The sequence below is a fragment of the Saccopteryx leptura genome, chromosome 2 (assembly GCF_036850995.1).
Source record: "Saccopteryx leptura isolate mSacLep1 chromosome 2, mSacLep1_pri_phased_curated, whole genome shotgun sequence".
Taxonomy (NCBI): domain Eukaryota; kingdom Metazoa; phylum Chordata; class Mammalia; order Chiroptera; family Emballonuridae; genus Saccopteryx; species Saccopteryx leptura.
The window spans coordinates 9,971,899-9,991,084 of record NC_089504.1 but is presented as its reverse complement, the minus strand read 5'-3'; the positions used below and the strand labels follow the sequence as shown (position 1 = coordinate 9,991,084).

Here is a 19,186-nt window from a genome sequence, read left to right as displayed (position 1 = left end):
CAGAGGTGAAGAAACTAGCCTGAGGTCATACGCTAAGTAGAGGAGTCAGTCTTCAAACAAGTTTTGATTCACTCACAAACTAAATTATGCTGCTTCTCATAGTGCTGGGCGCTTTATTCTATAGCATTATCCTATTTGGTGATCTCATCTGCCTGTGAGGAGAGAACTCTGTTTTCATATGTAAAGAAACAAGTCTGGAGAGGGGAAAAGACCTGACTGAGATGACACAACTGGTAATACATATCATTTCCGTTAGTAATTGTACCGGCAGAAATGGGCATTTGACCTGCTGACAGTCTATTGATTATATCTGCAAACTCAATTTAACCAAAACAGTGATGACTAACTAGCAAAAGCTTCTCACATGATAAAGCATGGAAAGGGTCAGATACTGTACTAAAAACAGGTCTTCATTTAAAACAGGTGGAGGGAGGGGCAGGGAAGTCTGCTGCCTATCCACAGACCTCCCTGATCACCTCGAAGCAGCTCTTTGTCATACCTAACATTTCCCATATACAATGAAGTCAGAAGGACTGGCACAAGAAGTTTTCTGATATCTCAACCTCTAGAACAGAGGTTTTGTTCTGTTAATGAAGCTATGTTCAGAGGTCCTATTTTCAATAAGTCTGAAAAATTCAGGCACATGGTTGAGCCTCATGTTGCCTTGTCCAACTAAGCATTCCCTAAAACCACTTGCAACTGATCTTGGACTTCTTTCGAATTATCATTAAACAGATTTATTAATAATCTATAAATCTAAACCAGGTCACAGGTAGCAATCACCAATTTGCCAATGAAATAATATAAACATAATAATAAACCTGATCAAAAACACTATCAAAGTTACAACAAAGCACATGCCTAAGTACAGCCTTCCCCCAATTATATGCCTTCCAGGAATCAATCAAGAACACACAATATAATATACAGATCATGTATGATATTATAGAACTGTACCCTTGTGAAACCTATATAACTTTGTTAACCAAAGTCATCCCAATAAATTAAATTTTTAAAAACTTCAAAATAGAAATCAATCAAGCACAAAAGAAAGAAAAAAAGAAATCAATCGAGTACAATTTTTTAAAAAATAAAATTTAACCAGTATAAGAACGGAAACAAATTTGAAAGTATTTGCTTGAATTAGCACAATGGCTGAGAGATGCCTGCTTGCCCTCAGAATCCCTAAACCCAGCAACAACGCAGCCTGCACAGACCACCAGACACTTGATGTGCCAGCTTAGCCACAATGTAATTGTAAAGCCGCATCAAAAACAAAGTCCTTTCCTCAAATCCAATGCTAGCTTAATCTTAAGGAGGATTTCACAGCAGTCAGTCTCTCGAGGAAATACATAATTAAGTAGTTTTTTAGCATATTTAATTAGACCCCAAACTCTTCCCTGTCCCTTTCGCTCCCCAATTATGTACCATTTGCCCAAGAGACCTAAGCAACTCAGTTAATTATGTAAATAAGGCAAGCGTTATTCCCCAGAAAAGCATTGTGAATATTTGTAGGGAAAAAACTACATATTTTAATGGTTTTAACAAACCTTTGGGGAAAAAAAATAGGACTAATAAAATACATGGGAAAACCTTACATTTGAGGCAAAAAGCATGAAGTTCCATGACAAGACAGTGAATCATTTAAAAAAAACACTCATTTCACTTAAATATGAGCTGAATAAAAATAAAATAATTTTAAGTTACAACAGTAACAAAACTTTAATGCTGAATGTCAGATGATTTATGGGAAGAATCAATCTGGAAATTATTAAAGCGACTCTCAGAGAAAAGGCTTTATTATCAAGGGGTTGACAGGATCTTAACTCCAGAGGCAGACATGGTGCTGTTATAACTACTACAATCCCATTATTATGCAATCACAAAATGCTAATTTGATCATTTTGAGGTGTTATTTGAATAGTCATTTTAATTTCTAGGTTACAAAAAGGCTTGACTCAAGTATAATTCTCTATTAATCATTGAGATGTCATTGAATATCATATTGATGCATTTCACAAAGATAAAGACTAATTTAATATGTACAGTACAATATCCTTCAAATATTAGCCACTTTCATTACATATCTGCCAAATGCATCAATATTAAATAATAGATGAGAACAAGGGTTTAATTGTATTTTAGCAATTGTAATATCTAGGATAATAATAAAATAGCATCTCATCACAAGATAGACTTATATAAATCTTTCTTAATCAATGTGTAGCGGTGACTGCCCCATGCTCACGTTCTTTGCTGATTACAAATAGACTTGACGTGACAAAAGCATTGAGAGCCGTCAGTGTAAACACACATCTAACAAAACTAATTCTTTTGTGACTGAGGAAATGACTCCTTCACATTTTTTTAAAATTTCTCTGTTACTTCAGGAGTTAAGACTTATACCAAGCAGAGATCATAACCTTCTGACAAATTAAAACCTAAGTTTTTATAAAAGAATCTAATGGTATGATAAAAATTCTGGAATATAATATTTTAAAAGATCTATATTATTTTGTTGGCATCAAAGCATTAATATATACTGATTATTCCAGCAATTATATCCTCAAACAATGAGATGGCTCAGGCAACAGAAGCGAATAAATTCCAATCATGTATCCTAACCAGTAACTTCTCACGTATCTAAATGAATCAACTGCAGTATTTAAGAAAAAGATCACCTACAGTCCAACTTGCTATCTTCCAGAGGCTGACATTCTTGTCCCCTAGGGGGACCCTTCCTTCTCTTTGCTGCATTCCACAAGAAGAAACAGGAGAAGGCGGCAGGAGCAAGCTTAGAGAAGCTTTCAACAATTCAAAATGACTAAAAGTACTTTCAGATGTTTTTTGAAGGAAATTCTGAGCATATGATGTATGTTTATGTTATTTATGCATTTTGTTTCCAGTTCTTGCTCTCCTTCCCGACCAACATCAATAACCCCACATGCCTATGGCCATAGATGCTCATTTAAGCCTAAGGAAACACGCTGCATTGTATGAGGTAAAAGTGTTTTGAAAAAAAAAACAGAAAAAAAAAATCTTGCCCAAAGATGGCAACTGACAGCAGCAGCATATAACCAGAACCTGAATGTGAGAAATGCAAACATAAGCAAAGAGATGTATGTTTATTAATTGCAATGGCGTTGAAATAAGACAAATTGTACACAACCCCTCCAGGCAACAAGCTATCACTCAGCACCCCTAGCCATTGCCAGACAGCAAACATAATGGCAATAAATATAAAAATCAACTGCTAATGACTTCTGAAAGAGGCCTAGCTCAGCAGACACAGAAAGGCAGGGAATTGGGATGGGGGGGTATGCACATGGAACTATATACTCCACTTAAAATAGTGGCCATTTTTCTAAAAAGAAAATAAACTAATGTTACAATTGCAAACTGTTAAACAAGAAAAAATAAAGTCTCCTGCATAGCAAGGGTCAAACAAGATTTCCTACAATGAAACACTAACAAGCAAAGCAATGGCCAAGAATTTTGAAATGAAGCTCTAACCTTAACAATTTCTGTAGTTATAATAAAGAATCCGACAAGACAGTGCTGCCTCCCAGAACCACTTTCAAGGCTTTCACAATACAATTAGGCCTTGATTAATCACAACCCAACTAACTCAAACTCTCAAGTACACTTAGGAGATAAAAAAAAGAAAAAAATATACAGACATATTTCAGGACTGGTTTTGTTTTAATCCTTCTAAACATATTACTTTGGAAACAACATTCAACCCAATTCAGACCTTTCTACATCACTGGACTTAGAAAATGTGAGTGATATTCTATTACTCTAAGTCATTTTTTTAAACCCCAAATCTAATAATAATAATAATAACAACAGTAAATTGTTATTATTATTATTGTATCAACAACAACTCCACTCAGTTGAGGTTTTACTTAAAGCAGCGATTTTCAACCTTTTTCATCCAGTGGCACACGTAAACTAATTACTAAAACTTTGTGGCACACTAAAAAATATGTTTTTTGCCAATCTGACATAAACTAGATATAAGTTCGATTGATTTATAAAAAATAATAATAGTAATTATTACCTACCCTTTTTGCTCCAAAGCAACTTCTTAAAAAGAAGGTACCTATATTTGTATATAAGGATTTATGGTACCAAGAATTAACCAATCAGATGAAACCTTATTATGTGACGTGATCAATAACAAGCAACTCTACTATATGACCTATGTATTTATGGTTCAAGACAAGGCAAACACGCCAGATGGTTATTGTTGTGTTGGTTGCTGTCATTTCTTATTGACAATCTAAGGGAAAAGAGGTCAGTGCCCCTCGCTACATAGGTATTACATGTTTAAATATTCTTGGGGCATACCAGTTGAAAATTGCTGACTTAAAGAGACAAACTTTCATTTTCACTTACCTTGCCATCAAATTTGGAATACTCATTAAAAGGGTTATTCAGCTGCAGAGGGCACTGCTCCAGGCGTACAGATAATATTGACTGCTTTCCAGAACTTGAAGGTTTCTCTTTAAGGGATTTCTTTTCAAACAATGACTTTAACTCCTGGGCTGTGATACAAAAGGAAAATAAAAACATCTTTGTAAGAGACAGCCTGTTCACCTTCCCTAAAAAGTCTTCCTTGGAACCTTAAGGAGGGAGGGTCCAGGGACACATTTAGGTCTAATGTGCACATAAAGCCTCACATATACTTCAATGTTTGTGCTCTGAAAAACATGCAGGTCAGGGTTGTCAATTTAGAGCTAGGGTTTAAGGAGAGGGCAAACCAAGCAGCCATTCTGTAAGAAGCACATTTACAGCTGGAAGACATGAGCTTTGGCCCAGCTTTGCCACTTCCAGCTATGTAATACTGGACAATTCTCGAAACTTTTCTGGGCCTGTCCAACTAGATAATCTTGAAAAGCTCTCCTGGCTCTAATTTTGTGTGATTCTGGAATTCTAGTTTCTCAAAGTCAAGGTCCACTTCTTAATCTTCACATTCTCCAATGATACCTGGCACAAAAATTAGGAAGACAAAGCTGAGGAGGAGGAAAAGAAGAAAGGCTATTATAATACTAGTAGCTAATACTATAAGCAAGCCAATGTTAACTCCTCATAACAAGCCTATGAGATAGATAACTAGCATTATCTCAACTTGTCAGTATGGAAACTGAAGCTTAGAGTATTTTAATTAGCCCTAGGCCACATACACAATTAGTAAGCAGCAGAGCTAAGATCTGCACCCAGCCAAGGCTCTTAGCCATTAGGAACATATGAACAAAGTAGACCCTCAAAAAATTTTGTTGCATGAATAAATGAATAAAATAATTACTGAGGGAATTCTGATTCAATTATTCATTAGAAAATCAAGGCAAGTTAGTTCTACATCTTCTCAAATATCACTTAATTCTCTAAATTAATCTGAGTATCATTTAAGGTAGTAAGTAGCTCAATGATAAGTAATAGGCATTCATCACACCGTTTATTTTTGTGAATTTTAGAAAATTTCATACTTGGCTTTTTAAATAAATCAATCTCAGACCTTAAAATCTGCAATAAGTAAGTTCAGCTCCATTCTATTCTTGAACACAGCCAAAGTGAACTGAGAAATCAAACAGAACTCTAAGATAGTCACTTAGGACTTTTAAAAAACTAATCTTTTCGCCCTGTCCAGTTGGCTCAGTGGACAGAGTGCCAGCCTGATGGGCAGACATCCTGGGGTTGATCCCCAGCCAGGGCACACATGAGAAGCGACCATCTGCTTCTCTGCCCCTCCTTCTCCCCCTTCTCTCTCTCTTCTCCTCTTGCAGCCGGTGGCTCAGTTGGTTCAAGCGTTGGACTCAGGCACTGAGGATAGTTCAGTTGATTTGAGCATTGGCCCCAGGTGGGGGTTGCCAGGTAGATCCTGGCCAAGTCACATGTAGGAGTCTATCTCCCCTCCTCTCACTTAAAACAAAAACAAACAAACAAAAATATCAACCACTATCTTTTCAACACACTAGTTGGGCAAATTAATCAAATGAGTCCCTATAAATTTTAAGTGGCAAATCAGGAGAAAAGTACTCAAGTCTTTTTTATTTTTGTTGTTATTTTATTTTTAATTTTTATTTATTGATTTCAGTGAGAGAGGAAGGAGAGAGACAGAGACAGGAATAGCTCAGTGTACGTACCTTGACCGGGAATCAAACCAGCAACCTCTGCACTTAAGAGACAAGGTTCTAACCAACTGAGCTATCCGACAGGGCAACCCAAGTCTATTTTAAAATGTGGCACTGGACTATCCAATTCCAGATTCTGAATATTTAAGTACTGTATATGTAATCAACAAATATTAAATGCACACTAGAAAAAGGTTTGGATTAATAGATTAAAGTGGTATTTTAAATATTAGAAATACTATTCCACCTTTAATCTATTAACAATTTTATTGCTACACTTTGGAAAGGAACGATCCTTTATTAAATACCTACTATGAGCCAGAAACAAGGCTAGCTGTCTTCTCTCCTTGTCCTCACAGCAATTCTAAGAAATAGGTTACTACTAGTCCATGAACAAACTGAGGTACAACAAACAGAAGTAACTTACCAAGGTCACACAGCTGCTAACAGCAGGGTTAGGGGTAAAGTGATGATTTATTAACTCTTGTATTCTTACACTAATTCACACTTAAACCTCTGCCTTCCACCTTTGACATTACCCTCTTCCTTCCTTGATTCCTACATCACAGGGAATTAGAAACAACCAAAAGAGAACTCCTGCATGATCTCACCTACACTTCTACCATCTTCCTTACTACCGTGGATGAACTGCCTATATCCCACTAGAGACTCAAGGTCATTGCTCAAGCAATTCTCTCCATCTCTCTTCCATTTTTTACTTTTCTTTCTTATTGGTTTAGTCATATTAACATAATAACCATACTGAAATACTGCTCGTTTAAAAAAAAATCCTCCTTTGATCTCATCTTCCCTTCCTGTTACTCCCTATTTCTTTGTTTTTCAAAATGGTTGTCAACACTCTTGCTCTCCGATTCCTCTTCTCTCACTCATTGAACCCACTCCAATCAGAACTCAGGCCCGCCCACTTCACCAAAGCAGCTTTCGTCAAGATCCCCAATGATCCCTTGGTCAATCTTTAAAAAAATATTTATTGATTTTAGAGAGAGGAAATAGAAAGAAGGGGGCAGGAAGCATCAACAGGTAGTAGCTGCTTCTTGTACGTGCCTTGGATGGGCAAACCCGGGATTTTGAACCAGCAACCTCAGTGGTCCAGGCTGACACTTGATCCCCTGCACCGCCACTGATCAGGCTATTGGTCAATTTTTAATCCTCATTGTACAAGATCTCTTGGTGGTATCTGACACTGTTCATCACACCCTCCTTTTTTTTTTTTTTTTTTTAATTTTTTATTTATTTACTTTTTTAGATTTTATTTATTCATTTTTATTAGAGAGAGAGGGGAGAGAGAGAGGGAGAGATAGAGAGAGAACAGGGGAGGAGCATGAAGCATCAACTCCCATATGTGCCTTGACCAGGCAAGCCCAGGGTTTTGAACCGGCGACCTCAGCATTCCAGGTTGACGCTTTATCCACTGCGCCACCACAGGTCAGGCCCACACCCTCCTTTTTGAAACATGTCTACCACTGGTTCCAGGACTCCACTGCTTCTCATCCTGCCTTTCACACTACGCCTTCTCAGTCTCTTTGCCGATTCCTCCTCCTCCTTTTTCCTCTGGTTGTTGGCATCCCCCAACGCATAGTGCTTGAACCTTTTCTTTTCTCTATCTACGGTCACACCCTTAGTGATCCCATCCAGCCTTATACTTTATAGATCGTCTACAAGAGGCAAAACTAAACTGTGGTGATATAAATCAGAACAATTGCCTCTGGGAAGTAGCCTGAATAGAAAGGGGCACCAAGGAACTTTCTGGGGTATAGAAATGCTCTAGACCTGATTAAAATGCTAGTTACAAAGATATATATGTTTGTTAAGCATCATCAAACTGTATACACTTAAAATCTCTACACTTCAATATATGTACAGCATACCTCATTTAAAAAGGAAATAAAAAAGGAAAGCCTAAAGGAATATCCTCTACATGCTTATAATTTCCAAGTGATTATTCCTAGACCTAAATATTTCTTAAAATTATAAACTTACATACTCAACTTTCTATTTGACCCTTCATTGGAATGTCCAATAGGTGTCTCAAACTCTTCATGTCCATAACCAAACTCTTCGATCTTCCCCCAAACCTACCCTTCTCATAATCTTCTCCTCAGTTAATGGCAACTCAACCCTGTTAGGCTAAAAGGGCAAAAAAAAAATCTTAAACTGTTTTTAATAATCGTATTATTAGTAATACACTGGTATTTCTAAGTGGAACCAAGTTTTCAGTATAAGAGAAAACATACATAAACATAAAATTTAAAAAGTAAGCAATCTATAATCCCAAATTGAAATGATCATTATTAACCCACAATGTATTTGCTCTTAAAAAAAAAACTTTTTTTGAGCCCTATGCCCTGAAAGGTCGAGGAAGAAAACCAATCCAGTGAGAACTCCTAGAACTCATGCTGTGGTCTCTTAATGTCATTGTCTAGTAAAAAGAACTGAGACTCCTTGGGGAAATGACTGGGTCCTAATTTAGGGAAGGAAACATGTAAGAGGTATCTCAAACATCTTGCCATACAAGAAAGCTATGAAAAATACTGAAATTGTGTCAAAAAATTTAAAAGCCAGTGTGAAGGGACTCAATCTACAAAGGGAAAATTTTAGCATAAAAAAATAACAACTGCAATGAACTGAAAAATACAAAATATGCTTTAAAAATCTGAGTTCAGCTTGACCGATGGTGATGCAGTGGATAGAGCATCAACCTGGGATGCTGAGGACCAAGGTTCAAAACTGCAAGGTCACTACTGGCTTGAGTGTGGGATCATTTGACTTGAATGCTCACCATCTTGAAAACAGGGTTGCCGGCTTTGAAGCCCAAGGTCACTGGCTCAGGGGAGTCCCCCAGTTAGGCACATATGAGAAGCAATCACTGAATAACTAAAGTGCTGCAACTACAAGTTGATGCTCCTCATCTCTCTCCCTTCCTGTCTCTCTCTCTCTCAAAAACACACAAACAAAAAAACCTGAGCTTATAAAGATACAAAGGGGAAAGACCTTCACTGGTCGTCTATATAGAATGCTAAAAAACAAACTCTTAATTCTGAAAATTACTAGCAAAGGGAAAGCAATAGTACTTATACTGCCTTTTTTGCAAGGACTACTGTATTTCTCCATGTATAAGATGCTCCCATGTAGAAGACACACCTTAATTTTGGGGCCCAAAATTTGAAAAAAAAAAAAAAGTATTACATAAAGTTACTGAACTCAAGTTTTATTCATCATAAAATTCATGTAACTCCTCATCACTGTCAAAATTCCCATCCATTAGCTTGTCCTCATCTGTGTCTGATAACGAATCACTATCTTCATATATTGCCCAATCCTCAGTTCCATCTATGGCATTTGAAATGCCACAACTACTGTATAGGATGCACCCAATTTTTAGACCCCAAATTTTTTGAAAAAAGGCACATATTTATTATTCATGGGGAAATATGGTATATCTGAGGGTTATTAAATAATAGATTAGGGAAACGTTTTTTCTTACATAAAACAATAAATGAAGAAAGACTGATAAAATTAGAAATTACTACAATTCCTAATGAAATAATGTATCTAGGTAATGCCCTTCAACGGCCACAAAAATCACTAGATGAAAAGCTCATGGGAGTAACTTAATACATGATTCTACCATCATCCTTAATACCACAAAAAAGACAAGAATTCCATGCTTCCTAATATGAGGAAATAGGAAGTACAGAGCAGCATGTACAAAATATTCTTGCCAAAAATCAAACTTCAATCTGAGCAAGTTTCTAGTAACTACCAGTATAGGAAATTAAAAGGACAGAAGAGCATATTAAATGAGACCATGGGGATACAATTAGCAAAATCGGGAATTGCAAGAAATTCTACAGGAGAAATGACCCAGTTTCTTCAACTAATAAATTACAAGGAAAAAAAAGTGAAGGAGAATCTATACATTAAAAAGGAAATGAGGCATGTTAACCAAAAGTAATGCATGGAACTTAAATCTAGACCTGAACAAATGAACTGGGGAAAAAAAGAAAAAAAAAGCACTGGACACAATCATGGAAATGTATAATAATATTTGAGAATTACTGCTAATTATTTGGAGAATGGTGGTAGCACTGTTTTCTTATGTGTTAAACACACACACACACACACATTTAAGTATGAAATTATATACTAGCTAGGATTTGCTTAAAAAGTAATTTGGGGCACTGGCCGGTTGGCTCAGTGGTAGAGCATCGGCCTGGCGTGCAGGAGTCCCAGCTTCGATTCCTGGCCAGGACACACAGGAGAGGCGCCCATCTCTTTCTCCACCCCTCCCCCTCTCCTTCCTCTCTGTCTCTCTCTTCCCCTCCCGCAGCCAAGGCTCCATTGGAGCAAAGTTGGCCAGGGTGCTGGGGATGGCTCTATGGCCTCTGCCTCAAGCGCTAGAATGGCTCTGGTTGCAACAGAGCAATGCCCCAGATGGGCATGCCGGGTGGATCCTGGTTGGGCGCATGCGGGAGTCTGTCTGACTGCCTCCCCGTTTCCAGCTTCAGAAAAATACAAAAAATAAAAAAAGTAATTTGGGCCTGACCAGGCAGTGGCACAGTGGATAGGGCATCGGACTAGGATGAGGAGGACCCAGGTTTGAAACCCCAAGGTCGCCAGCTTGAGTGCGGGCTCATCTGGTTTGAGCAAAGCTCACCAGCTGGGACCCAAGGTCACTGGCTCGAGCAAGGGATTACTCGGTCTGCTGCAGCCCCACAGTCAAGGCACATATGAGAAAGCAATCAATGAATAACTAAGGTGTTGCAATGAAAAACTGATGATTGATGCTTCTCATCTCTCTCTGTTCCTGTCTGTCTGTCCCTGTCTGTCTGTCTCTCTCTGTGTGTGTAAAAAACAAACAAACAAAAAAGTAATCTGGGAGGGGTGGGGACAGGAGGTGAAGATATCAATGACACAAGACCAGTTATATGTTAATAACTGCTGAAGCTGGGTGATGATTGCATAGGAGTTCATTATGCCATTCTTCCTACTTTTGTATATGTATGAAATTTTATATAATAAAAAGTTGTATTAAAGGAAATTAAGCTAGAAATTAAAAAGTCACATATCACCTCACTACTCTGATTTTTATCACCTCACCCAAAGTAAAAATTAAATTCCTTACAAGATCTTCCATGATCAAGTCTCTCACTACTTACTCCTCTGATCTCACTCTTCCCCTTACTGCATCCTTCCTTGCTGCCCCTGGAATATATCAGGCACATTTCTGTCATAGAACCTTTTCATTTGCTGTTCCCTTGCTTTAGAACACTCATCTCCCTCTATCTGCCTGGCTCACTCCTTCACTTCCTTCAGATGTCTCTGCTCAACCACCACTTCCCAATGAGTCCTTTCCTGGTCACTCCTTATAAAATAGCAAAATCCTGGCCTCATATTCCTTAGGGGCCTCATCTGGCTATATTTTTCTCTGTGCTCCTTATCCCATTCTGACATGCTATATTTGTTTATTGTCTTATTTCCCCCACAAGCTCCTTGAAGGCAGAAACTTAGTCTTTTTTTTTTTTTTTTTTTTTTTTTTTTGTATTTTTCTGAAGTGAGAACCAGGGAGGCAGAGAAACAGATTCCCACACGTGCCCAACCAGGATCCACCTGGCATGCCCACCAGGGGACAATGCTCTGCCCTACTGGGGCATTGCTCTGTTGCAACCAGAGCCATTGTAGCGCCTGAGGTGGAGGCCCATGGAGCCATCCTCAGTGTCCAGGCCAACTTTGCGCCAATGGAGCCTTGGCTGCAGGAACAGAAGAAAGAGAGAAAAAGGAGAGGGGGAGGGGTGGAGAAGCAGATGTGCGCTTCTCCTGTGTGCCCTGACCGGGAATCTAACCCGGGACATCCACACACCAGACTGACACTCTACCGCTGAGCCAACTGGCCAAGGCTGGGACTTTGTCTTGCTCACTGCTATATCCTCTAGGCCTACAGCAGTACCTAGGTGTCCTTGCATATTGTAGAAGTTTAATAAATACTTGTTGAATGAATAACTGTGGACCAGAGAAGCAGAAAAAGTAGTTGTGGGATAGGGAGTAGATCTGCAGGAGCAAAGAGAGAGCAGATGGGCACAAAGAAGCAGAGACAAAATCAAGGAGGTCATGAGAGCTGTTCCTCCTAATTCCAAACCATTCACGAAGTACAGCTACACTTGCTAAGTTGCTCTTTTTGTTGTTGTTGTTGTTTTTGTATTTTTCCGAAGTTGGAAATGGGGAGGCAGTCAGACAGACTCCCGCATGCGCCCGACCGGGATCCACCTGGCACGCCCACCAGGGAGCAATGCTCTGCCCATCTTGGGGCGTTGCTCTGCCGCAATCAGAGCCATTCTAGCGCCTGAGGCAGAGGCCACAGAGCCATCCTCAGCGCCTGGGCAAACTTTGCTCCAATGGAGCCTCGGCTGCGGGAGGGGAAGAGAGAGACAGAGAGGAAGGAGAGGGGGAGGGGTGGAGAAGCAGATGGGCGCTTCTCCTGTGTGCCCTGGCCGGGAATCGAACCCGGGACTCCCGCACGCCAGGCCGACACTCTACCACTGAGCCAAACGGCCAGGGCCCTAAGTTGTTCTTTTAATTTCAACTCCATTTGCTTCTTTTATTTGCAACTGAAAAATGCTAACCAATATAAAAAGAAGTCTCCAACAATCTCAAAACTGAAAAAACAATAGCCTAAATATTTAATTACCAGATTTATAAGAAAGCACATACTATATCATCCAGAAAGAGAAGCATGCGTATTAGAACTAATAAGGGTTTGGTGAGTGGCTGGATACAAAACAGATAATATAAAAACAATAGATTTCTTGCCCTGGCCAGATAGCTCAGGTGGTTAGAGCCTCATCCTGATATGCAAAAGTTGGGTCATTCCTAGTCAGGGCACATAGAGGAACATATCAATGTTTCTGTCTGTCTCTCTCCCTTCTACTTTTTCCAAAAATTAATAAAAATTTATAAAAAACAATAGATTTCTTTATAATAGCAATAAGACAATTATGGGGATGATAATATTATTTACAAGGGTAACATAAAATATGAAACATCTAGAAATAACCTTAATATAAGAACTGTAAAAGTGCAGAAACAATACAGAGACAACACAAAACATTGCATTTGTGTAATACCTGCATCTACAAAAAATACAAAAATATTATTAGAGGTATAATTAGAATATTTTAAAAATATATACTCATATATATAGACTCTTAATAAATCCATTAAAATGTTAACAATAACAGTTTCTCAGAACGTGAGATTATTGGTAGCTTTTCATTTCTATACTGTTTTCCAGATTATCTATAATTTTTTTTTTTAATAAAGAGGCTTTGGCAACTTTCCTGGACCCTGTCCATAGCTGAGCATAGAGATAAGAAAAGGAACAAGGCATACTGAAGACTCCTCAGTAGCCAACATTGCAGGAGCAACCCCTTTCTGGCCACAGTGTGGGAGAATAAAACAGAGTGGAAAGAATAGCATCTCTGGCTGTCTTCTCCCTTGCCCGGGAGAATAATTCTGGCTTTGCCATTTACTACTTGTGGTTCAGAAAAGTTATTTAGCCTCTAGGCTACAGTTTTCTCACCTATAATATAGAAATATTAACAGCTAATTTGTTTGACTTGCATGAAGATGAAGCAAACTTGGTGGCTGGCATGTTATAAACCAGTAATCCCCAGAACTAGCTACTCATCAGAATTGCTCAGAGAGCTTCTGAAGAATAGAGATTTATGGACTCCAATCTCTAGCTACTCAAACAGGAATTCTATGGGTAGGGCCTAGAAATGTATATGGAATGTCATTATCACATACTTTTAGATGCATTTCTGATTTTCCTACAGCCACTCCATCTGGGAACTGCTATCTTAAGAACCAGTAACAAAAGTTACATAAAGAAAACTTCAGGAATATTCATAAATAATTAATATAAACTACATTATTGCTTTGAATTGCTATCTAACTTCATGTGTAAATAGCCTTGTCTTCCAATTAGACTTCAAACTTCTTGAGGACAGCCCTGGCCGGTTGGCTCAGCAATAGAGCGTCGGCCTGGCGTGCGGGGGACCCGGGTTCGATTCCCGGCCAGGGCACATAGGAGAAGCGCCCATTTGCTTCTCCACCCCCCACCCCCTCCTTCCTCTCTGTCTCTCTCTTCCCCTCCCGCAGCCAAGGCTCCATTGGAGCAAAGATGGCCCGGGCGCTGGGGATGGCTCCTTGGCCTCTGCCCCAGGCGCTGGAGTGGCTCTGGTCGCGGCAGAGCGACGCCCCGGAGGGGCAGAGCATCGCCCCCTGGTGGGAAGAGCCTGGCCCCTGGTGGGCGTGCCAGGTGGATCCCAGTCAGGCGCATGCGAGAGTCTGTCTGACTGTCTCTCCCCTTTCCAGCTTCAAAAAAATACAAAAAAAAAAAAAAAAAAAAAAAAAAACTTCTTGAGGACAGGTATGACATATCCTCCCCAAGCACCTAGCATACAATTAGTGTGCACACAAAAGTTATGGAAGAAATACTTGTTAAATGACTCAATGAATAAGAGTAATAGCTAAATTTGTAAATATATCAAACCATTTAAAAACAATAAAACTAAAAATACTGGGACCTTGATTTGACACTATTCCTAACAAGGCCGTGCCCAATGAGTATTCCATTTACTCATGCAGTTTTGGTTATGCCAAGTACTGAAAGCATCTCACTCTAAGGTATTTCATTTATCATGAGGTCTCAGAGCATATGGATCAGTAAGTTCATGAAGAACTTCAGGGTATGGGCCAGATGGCTTCTAAGATCCCTTCCAACTCCTCTATTAAAAGGCTGCAATTATGCTGTCTTAAAAGATAGACTGCATTTAGACAGTAATTGTGGAAGAATATTCCTGTGGAGGTCATCATATTCATAATGATGTTTCTTCTAGTGGGAAATGAAATAAAACAAAGATAAAAAAAAACAAGTGAAAGGATTTTAACAAAACATAAGTAGCAAGATAAGAATGAAGAAATAAATGATAACTAACCAAATTTCTCAATTAAGATCAAAAGGATTTGACCATGACATTTCTTGCCAGAAGAGAGTAAATGTTTGAGAGCAATATGAAAACAGAAATGGCTGCTCAATCTGCCAGGTAGATACTGTATTTAGTGGACTGCTGGCTCCACTTTACAGGATACCCAGAATGCCAAGCTGTGGGAACCCAGCTTAACAGAGAATTCAAAGACATTCCTTTGTGCATTGATGAGGTTCAAGCTTAATGTCAGGAATAACCAACCACCAGCAGGCTGTTGGTCTGGCCAGAATCAAGGTCAGTATTTCAAAGCATGAACAGGCATATAAAGGAGCTTTTCCAGAAATAAAATCATGGAGTCAATTACTAAAAATGTGAGAGACTAAAATTAGAGGAAAGAAAATTGGGGGAGAGAGAAGTATGCATATATGATATAATGGACAGGGTAAAAAATGAAAGCAAAAAGAGAACTATTTATTTCTCCAGAATATTCTGTGAAACACAAAACAGAAGTTAAAGTGGATTAGACTTTAAGGAGTGAGTGCTTTCACTTCCCACATTCCTTCTATTAGATGTATCTAATTATTAGATTACAAATTGTATCAAAATTTAAATGAAATAATTTATATCTCACATTGTGAAAAGATTAATGCAGTTATATTTGAGGTGCTCTATTCATCCTATTATTTACTCGTAATTTTTTAAAATAAGGAAGTGAAGGTAAAACAAAGGGCAGCTGGAGAGATGGCTTAGATAAGCTGACTTGATTCCTTAAGAAAAGATTAATAGAAAAAAAGCAATAAGATATATAAAAGTGAACAATATAAATCATATAAAGGTTCTTCAGTTTATACTAAATACAATAGAGAAAAGTATTAACTGGTTCAACAACAATTTTTAACATATCAAGAAGAATACATAAGAAGTCAAAGAAATGAGATGTTAAGAAAAGAGTAGAATTTCTGGTTCTACACAGTCATCATTTAGAAGCAACTATTAGAAAATCAGACCCATTGAGCACACTCAGGTTTACAATCATAGTAGGAGAAAGCAATAACTACTTTCTACAGTGTGGTTTAGCAGAAAAAGATTGGCCTTTAGAAGCAAGTGTGAGATACAAAACATGGCTCTATATGCACTACCACTTCCTAGTCTTGTAACTTTAGCAAGAATAATCTCTCTGAGCCTCTGCCTCATCTGTCTCATCTAATCAATGATACCTACACTTTTAAGACTGGTGCATTGGAGGTAATGCATACAAAGTGCTTAGAACAGCAATAGATAGGTGCTGATGTTAATGTAATCATCATTAATATTGTTAGCTTTATAATAGTATGTAGCAATGGAGTCAGTCACCGAAAGTTTATTGGACATCTAATAAATGTCAGGGTGGCACTGGGAGGTGCTGGGAAAATACAGAAGACAGACTGCAGACATTTCTTTGAAAGGATAAAAAAGAGAAAGTCTAGGCAATATGATATAAACATTGGAAAATGTTTTTTTTAATTGATTTTGGGGGAGAGAGAGAACACGTATCTGTTCCTGTATGTGCCCTGACCGGGGATCAAACCTGCAACCTCTGCACTTCAAGACAAAGCTCTAACCAAATGAGCTATCTGGCCAGGATGTCATTGGAAAATATTTTAATAGCACTTTATTTTGATTTTTTTTAAGTCTTCTTCTTGAAACTGAAGCTTTGAAAATACATAATATGACCAGTTTCTTAATGTACGTATCCTAAGAACATATACTGAAAATGCTAATAATACCAGTAAAATAATGGGTTTTAAGCTAAAGAAAAAGAATTAGCACAGGTGCAAAACAGGATTGTTACTGGGGCCACTAATAAGGCAAGATAAAGTCTAGGTTAGAACTGCCAGGAGGAATCTGTAACCCAGAGGCCCATCCGAATCATAGGTACTCCTTCGCGCTAAGACCAAGGTACCAGCACAACAGTTTGTACACACTGTGCCTGCCTTGCACACATCAATACCTGCGACCCAGAACAAAGAGGCAGGACCTAAAGAACACTCAGTGTCAGAGGACCAAGGCGCCCAAGTGAAACAGTTCAAAGCTCAAAACACAAGAGTCATCTGCCCTGACGATTTAAAAGAACGACTTAAAAGTAAAAGCTCTTAGATATATGCACTAAATATTTAGTATACACTAAATATATAAATCTCAAATTAACAATTAAAATTATTTCCATTTACCTGATTGCTTAGAATTTCTTTCTTTCCACTGAATATTTTTGCATTTGATCTGGTTTTGTCTCTCTTTTCGGAGTCGTTCTAATCTTTGAGCTTAAAAAGAAATATTATAACTATAAGTTTGTCAATGAAAGTTTACTATAAACAAAGATATAATTAACTACCTTTATATGAATAAAGATGTTTTATATTGCAAATGAAGGGAAAAGTCATAAAATTTTAAAGGTGGCACCCCTGAAAAGCAAATACCAACAAAAACATGAAAATATTCTTGATTTATAATTGAAATTAGAGGATATAAAACATTAATAGAGATCATAAAGATAGTATTAACATGGAAGAGAATAATAAAATGTGAAAACTTCTGTGATTAATATGACATTTCATTATATAAATCATTAATAACGGTCTTAAAGGAATTTTAATGCACAAATGAACTGAAGTGAATATTACATTACAGGAATAAAATTACTGTTATGAATTACTCTACCCGTTTCAAAAATTAAAGATAAATGAACTTAGACTAGACTATTAAAGTTTTAAATATAAAATCCTTTATCTAAAAATCATGAAAATTATAAAATGTCAAAGCTATATAAATTAGCATAGCTTTTCTTCAGTGGGCTGAAACAGTTTATAGGTAGTAAAATAAATGATTTGTATCTTTGTAACATTAGTCAAATCTTAAAAAGAACAATTTTTCTTATACAAAATTTTAAGATATGCTGAAAGGATTAAAAAGTAAATCCTTAATCACAAGACACCTCATAATCTTAATTAATTATCAGCATCTAAGTGCTAGCTTAAAAATTCCAACAATAACAAAGCATCACCTAAAATTATGCATTAGTGATTATATTACCATAGGCTGACCAACCTTCAAGAATCAGTTGGAACTGATCTTTTAAATAAATATTGTCCAGCAGACATTAACAACTGCTGCATACGGAGACCACAATAAAAAAGAAAGTCACAAAAAAAAAAAAAAAAAAGAAAGTCACAATGAATGCCATCTCTTGAAATTAGTTTCCTCTTGCACGGCTATCCTGGCACAATGTTAACAAAAAAATCAATAAAATAAGTAAATTTATCTTTCAAGGTAGGAAATCATACACTCCTGCCTTAGCAATGTGGTAGGGTAACACAAACTAATTTTGCCAGAAATTTAAACCAGGCTGGCAAAAGCATCCTGACAACGTCACTATATCTAACCAAATCCCAATCCGTTCAGTTGCAATTAATAAATGTGAAGGGTACAGCCAAAGTAATATAATCAGGAAGCTCTCAACTGAGCAGCACTCTCCTCCTGAAATCCATTCAACCTGTCATATAAGATACCATCTCAATAACCTATAAGGTAGCCAGCTTCAACTACAGAGCTGAGAATCAATGGTTCTAAATTATATTCAAACCTTCACTCAAATCCTATTTTGATAAAAGTTCCTTTAGATACTAGAAAATGCTATTAATTATTTTCATCATGAGAACAAATTATTCTTTGTGGATGTCACAGAATGTTGAATTCCGAGCTAAAACCTTAACGTGCCTTTTCCTGTGAATTGTACCCTGCCCTACCTACAGCCTCCTTCATGGACATTTTACATTTGGAACATAAAAATAAACATGGAAATATTTTCAATGTTCTACTACATCTCCTGCCACTACTTTTACTGGGAAGCAGCAGGTCACTGCTACTGATTAGATTACGTTTTCTGATTCCACATGCTCTCCTCCAAAAACCGGTCTCTTAAAATACCCTGTCACTGTAGAACTACTTTATACATTCTAAATAACTTATCTAAGTAAAGGCTTTGGTTCATCACATTGCCCTTGA

General features: G+C 37.7%; 1 protein-coding gene across 3 annotated transcripts in view; it reads right to left on the bottom strand.

The window, feature by feature from the left end:
- MAPKAP1 (MAPK associated protein 1) overlaps positions 1-19,186 on the bottom strand; it is a 245,561-nt gene that overhangs the window by 195,035 nt on the left and 31,340 nt on the right. For 2 of the 3 annotated variants that reach the window (XM_066367171.1, XM_066367172.1), the window contains exons 5-6: positions 17,356-17,445; positions 4,402-4,550 (exon numbers count right to left, since the gene is read on the bottom strand). In XM_066367171.1, the coding sequence (XP_066223268.1) occupies positions 4,402-4,550; positions 17,356-17,445 (239 nt within the window). The remainder of the gene's footprint in view (positions 1-4,401; positions 4,551-17,355; positions 17,446-19,186) is intronic. The other variant, XM_066367173.1, reaches the window with a different exon arrangement.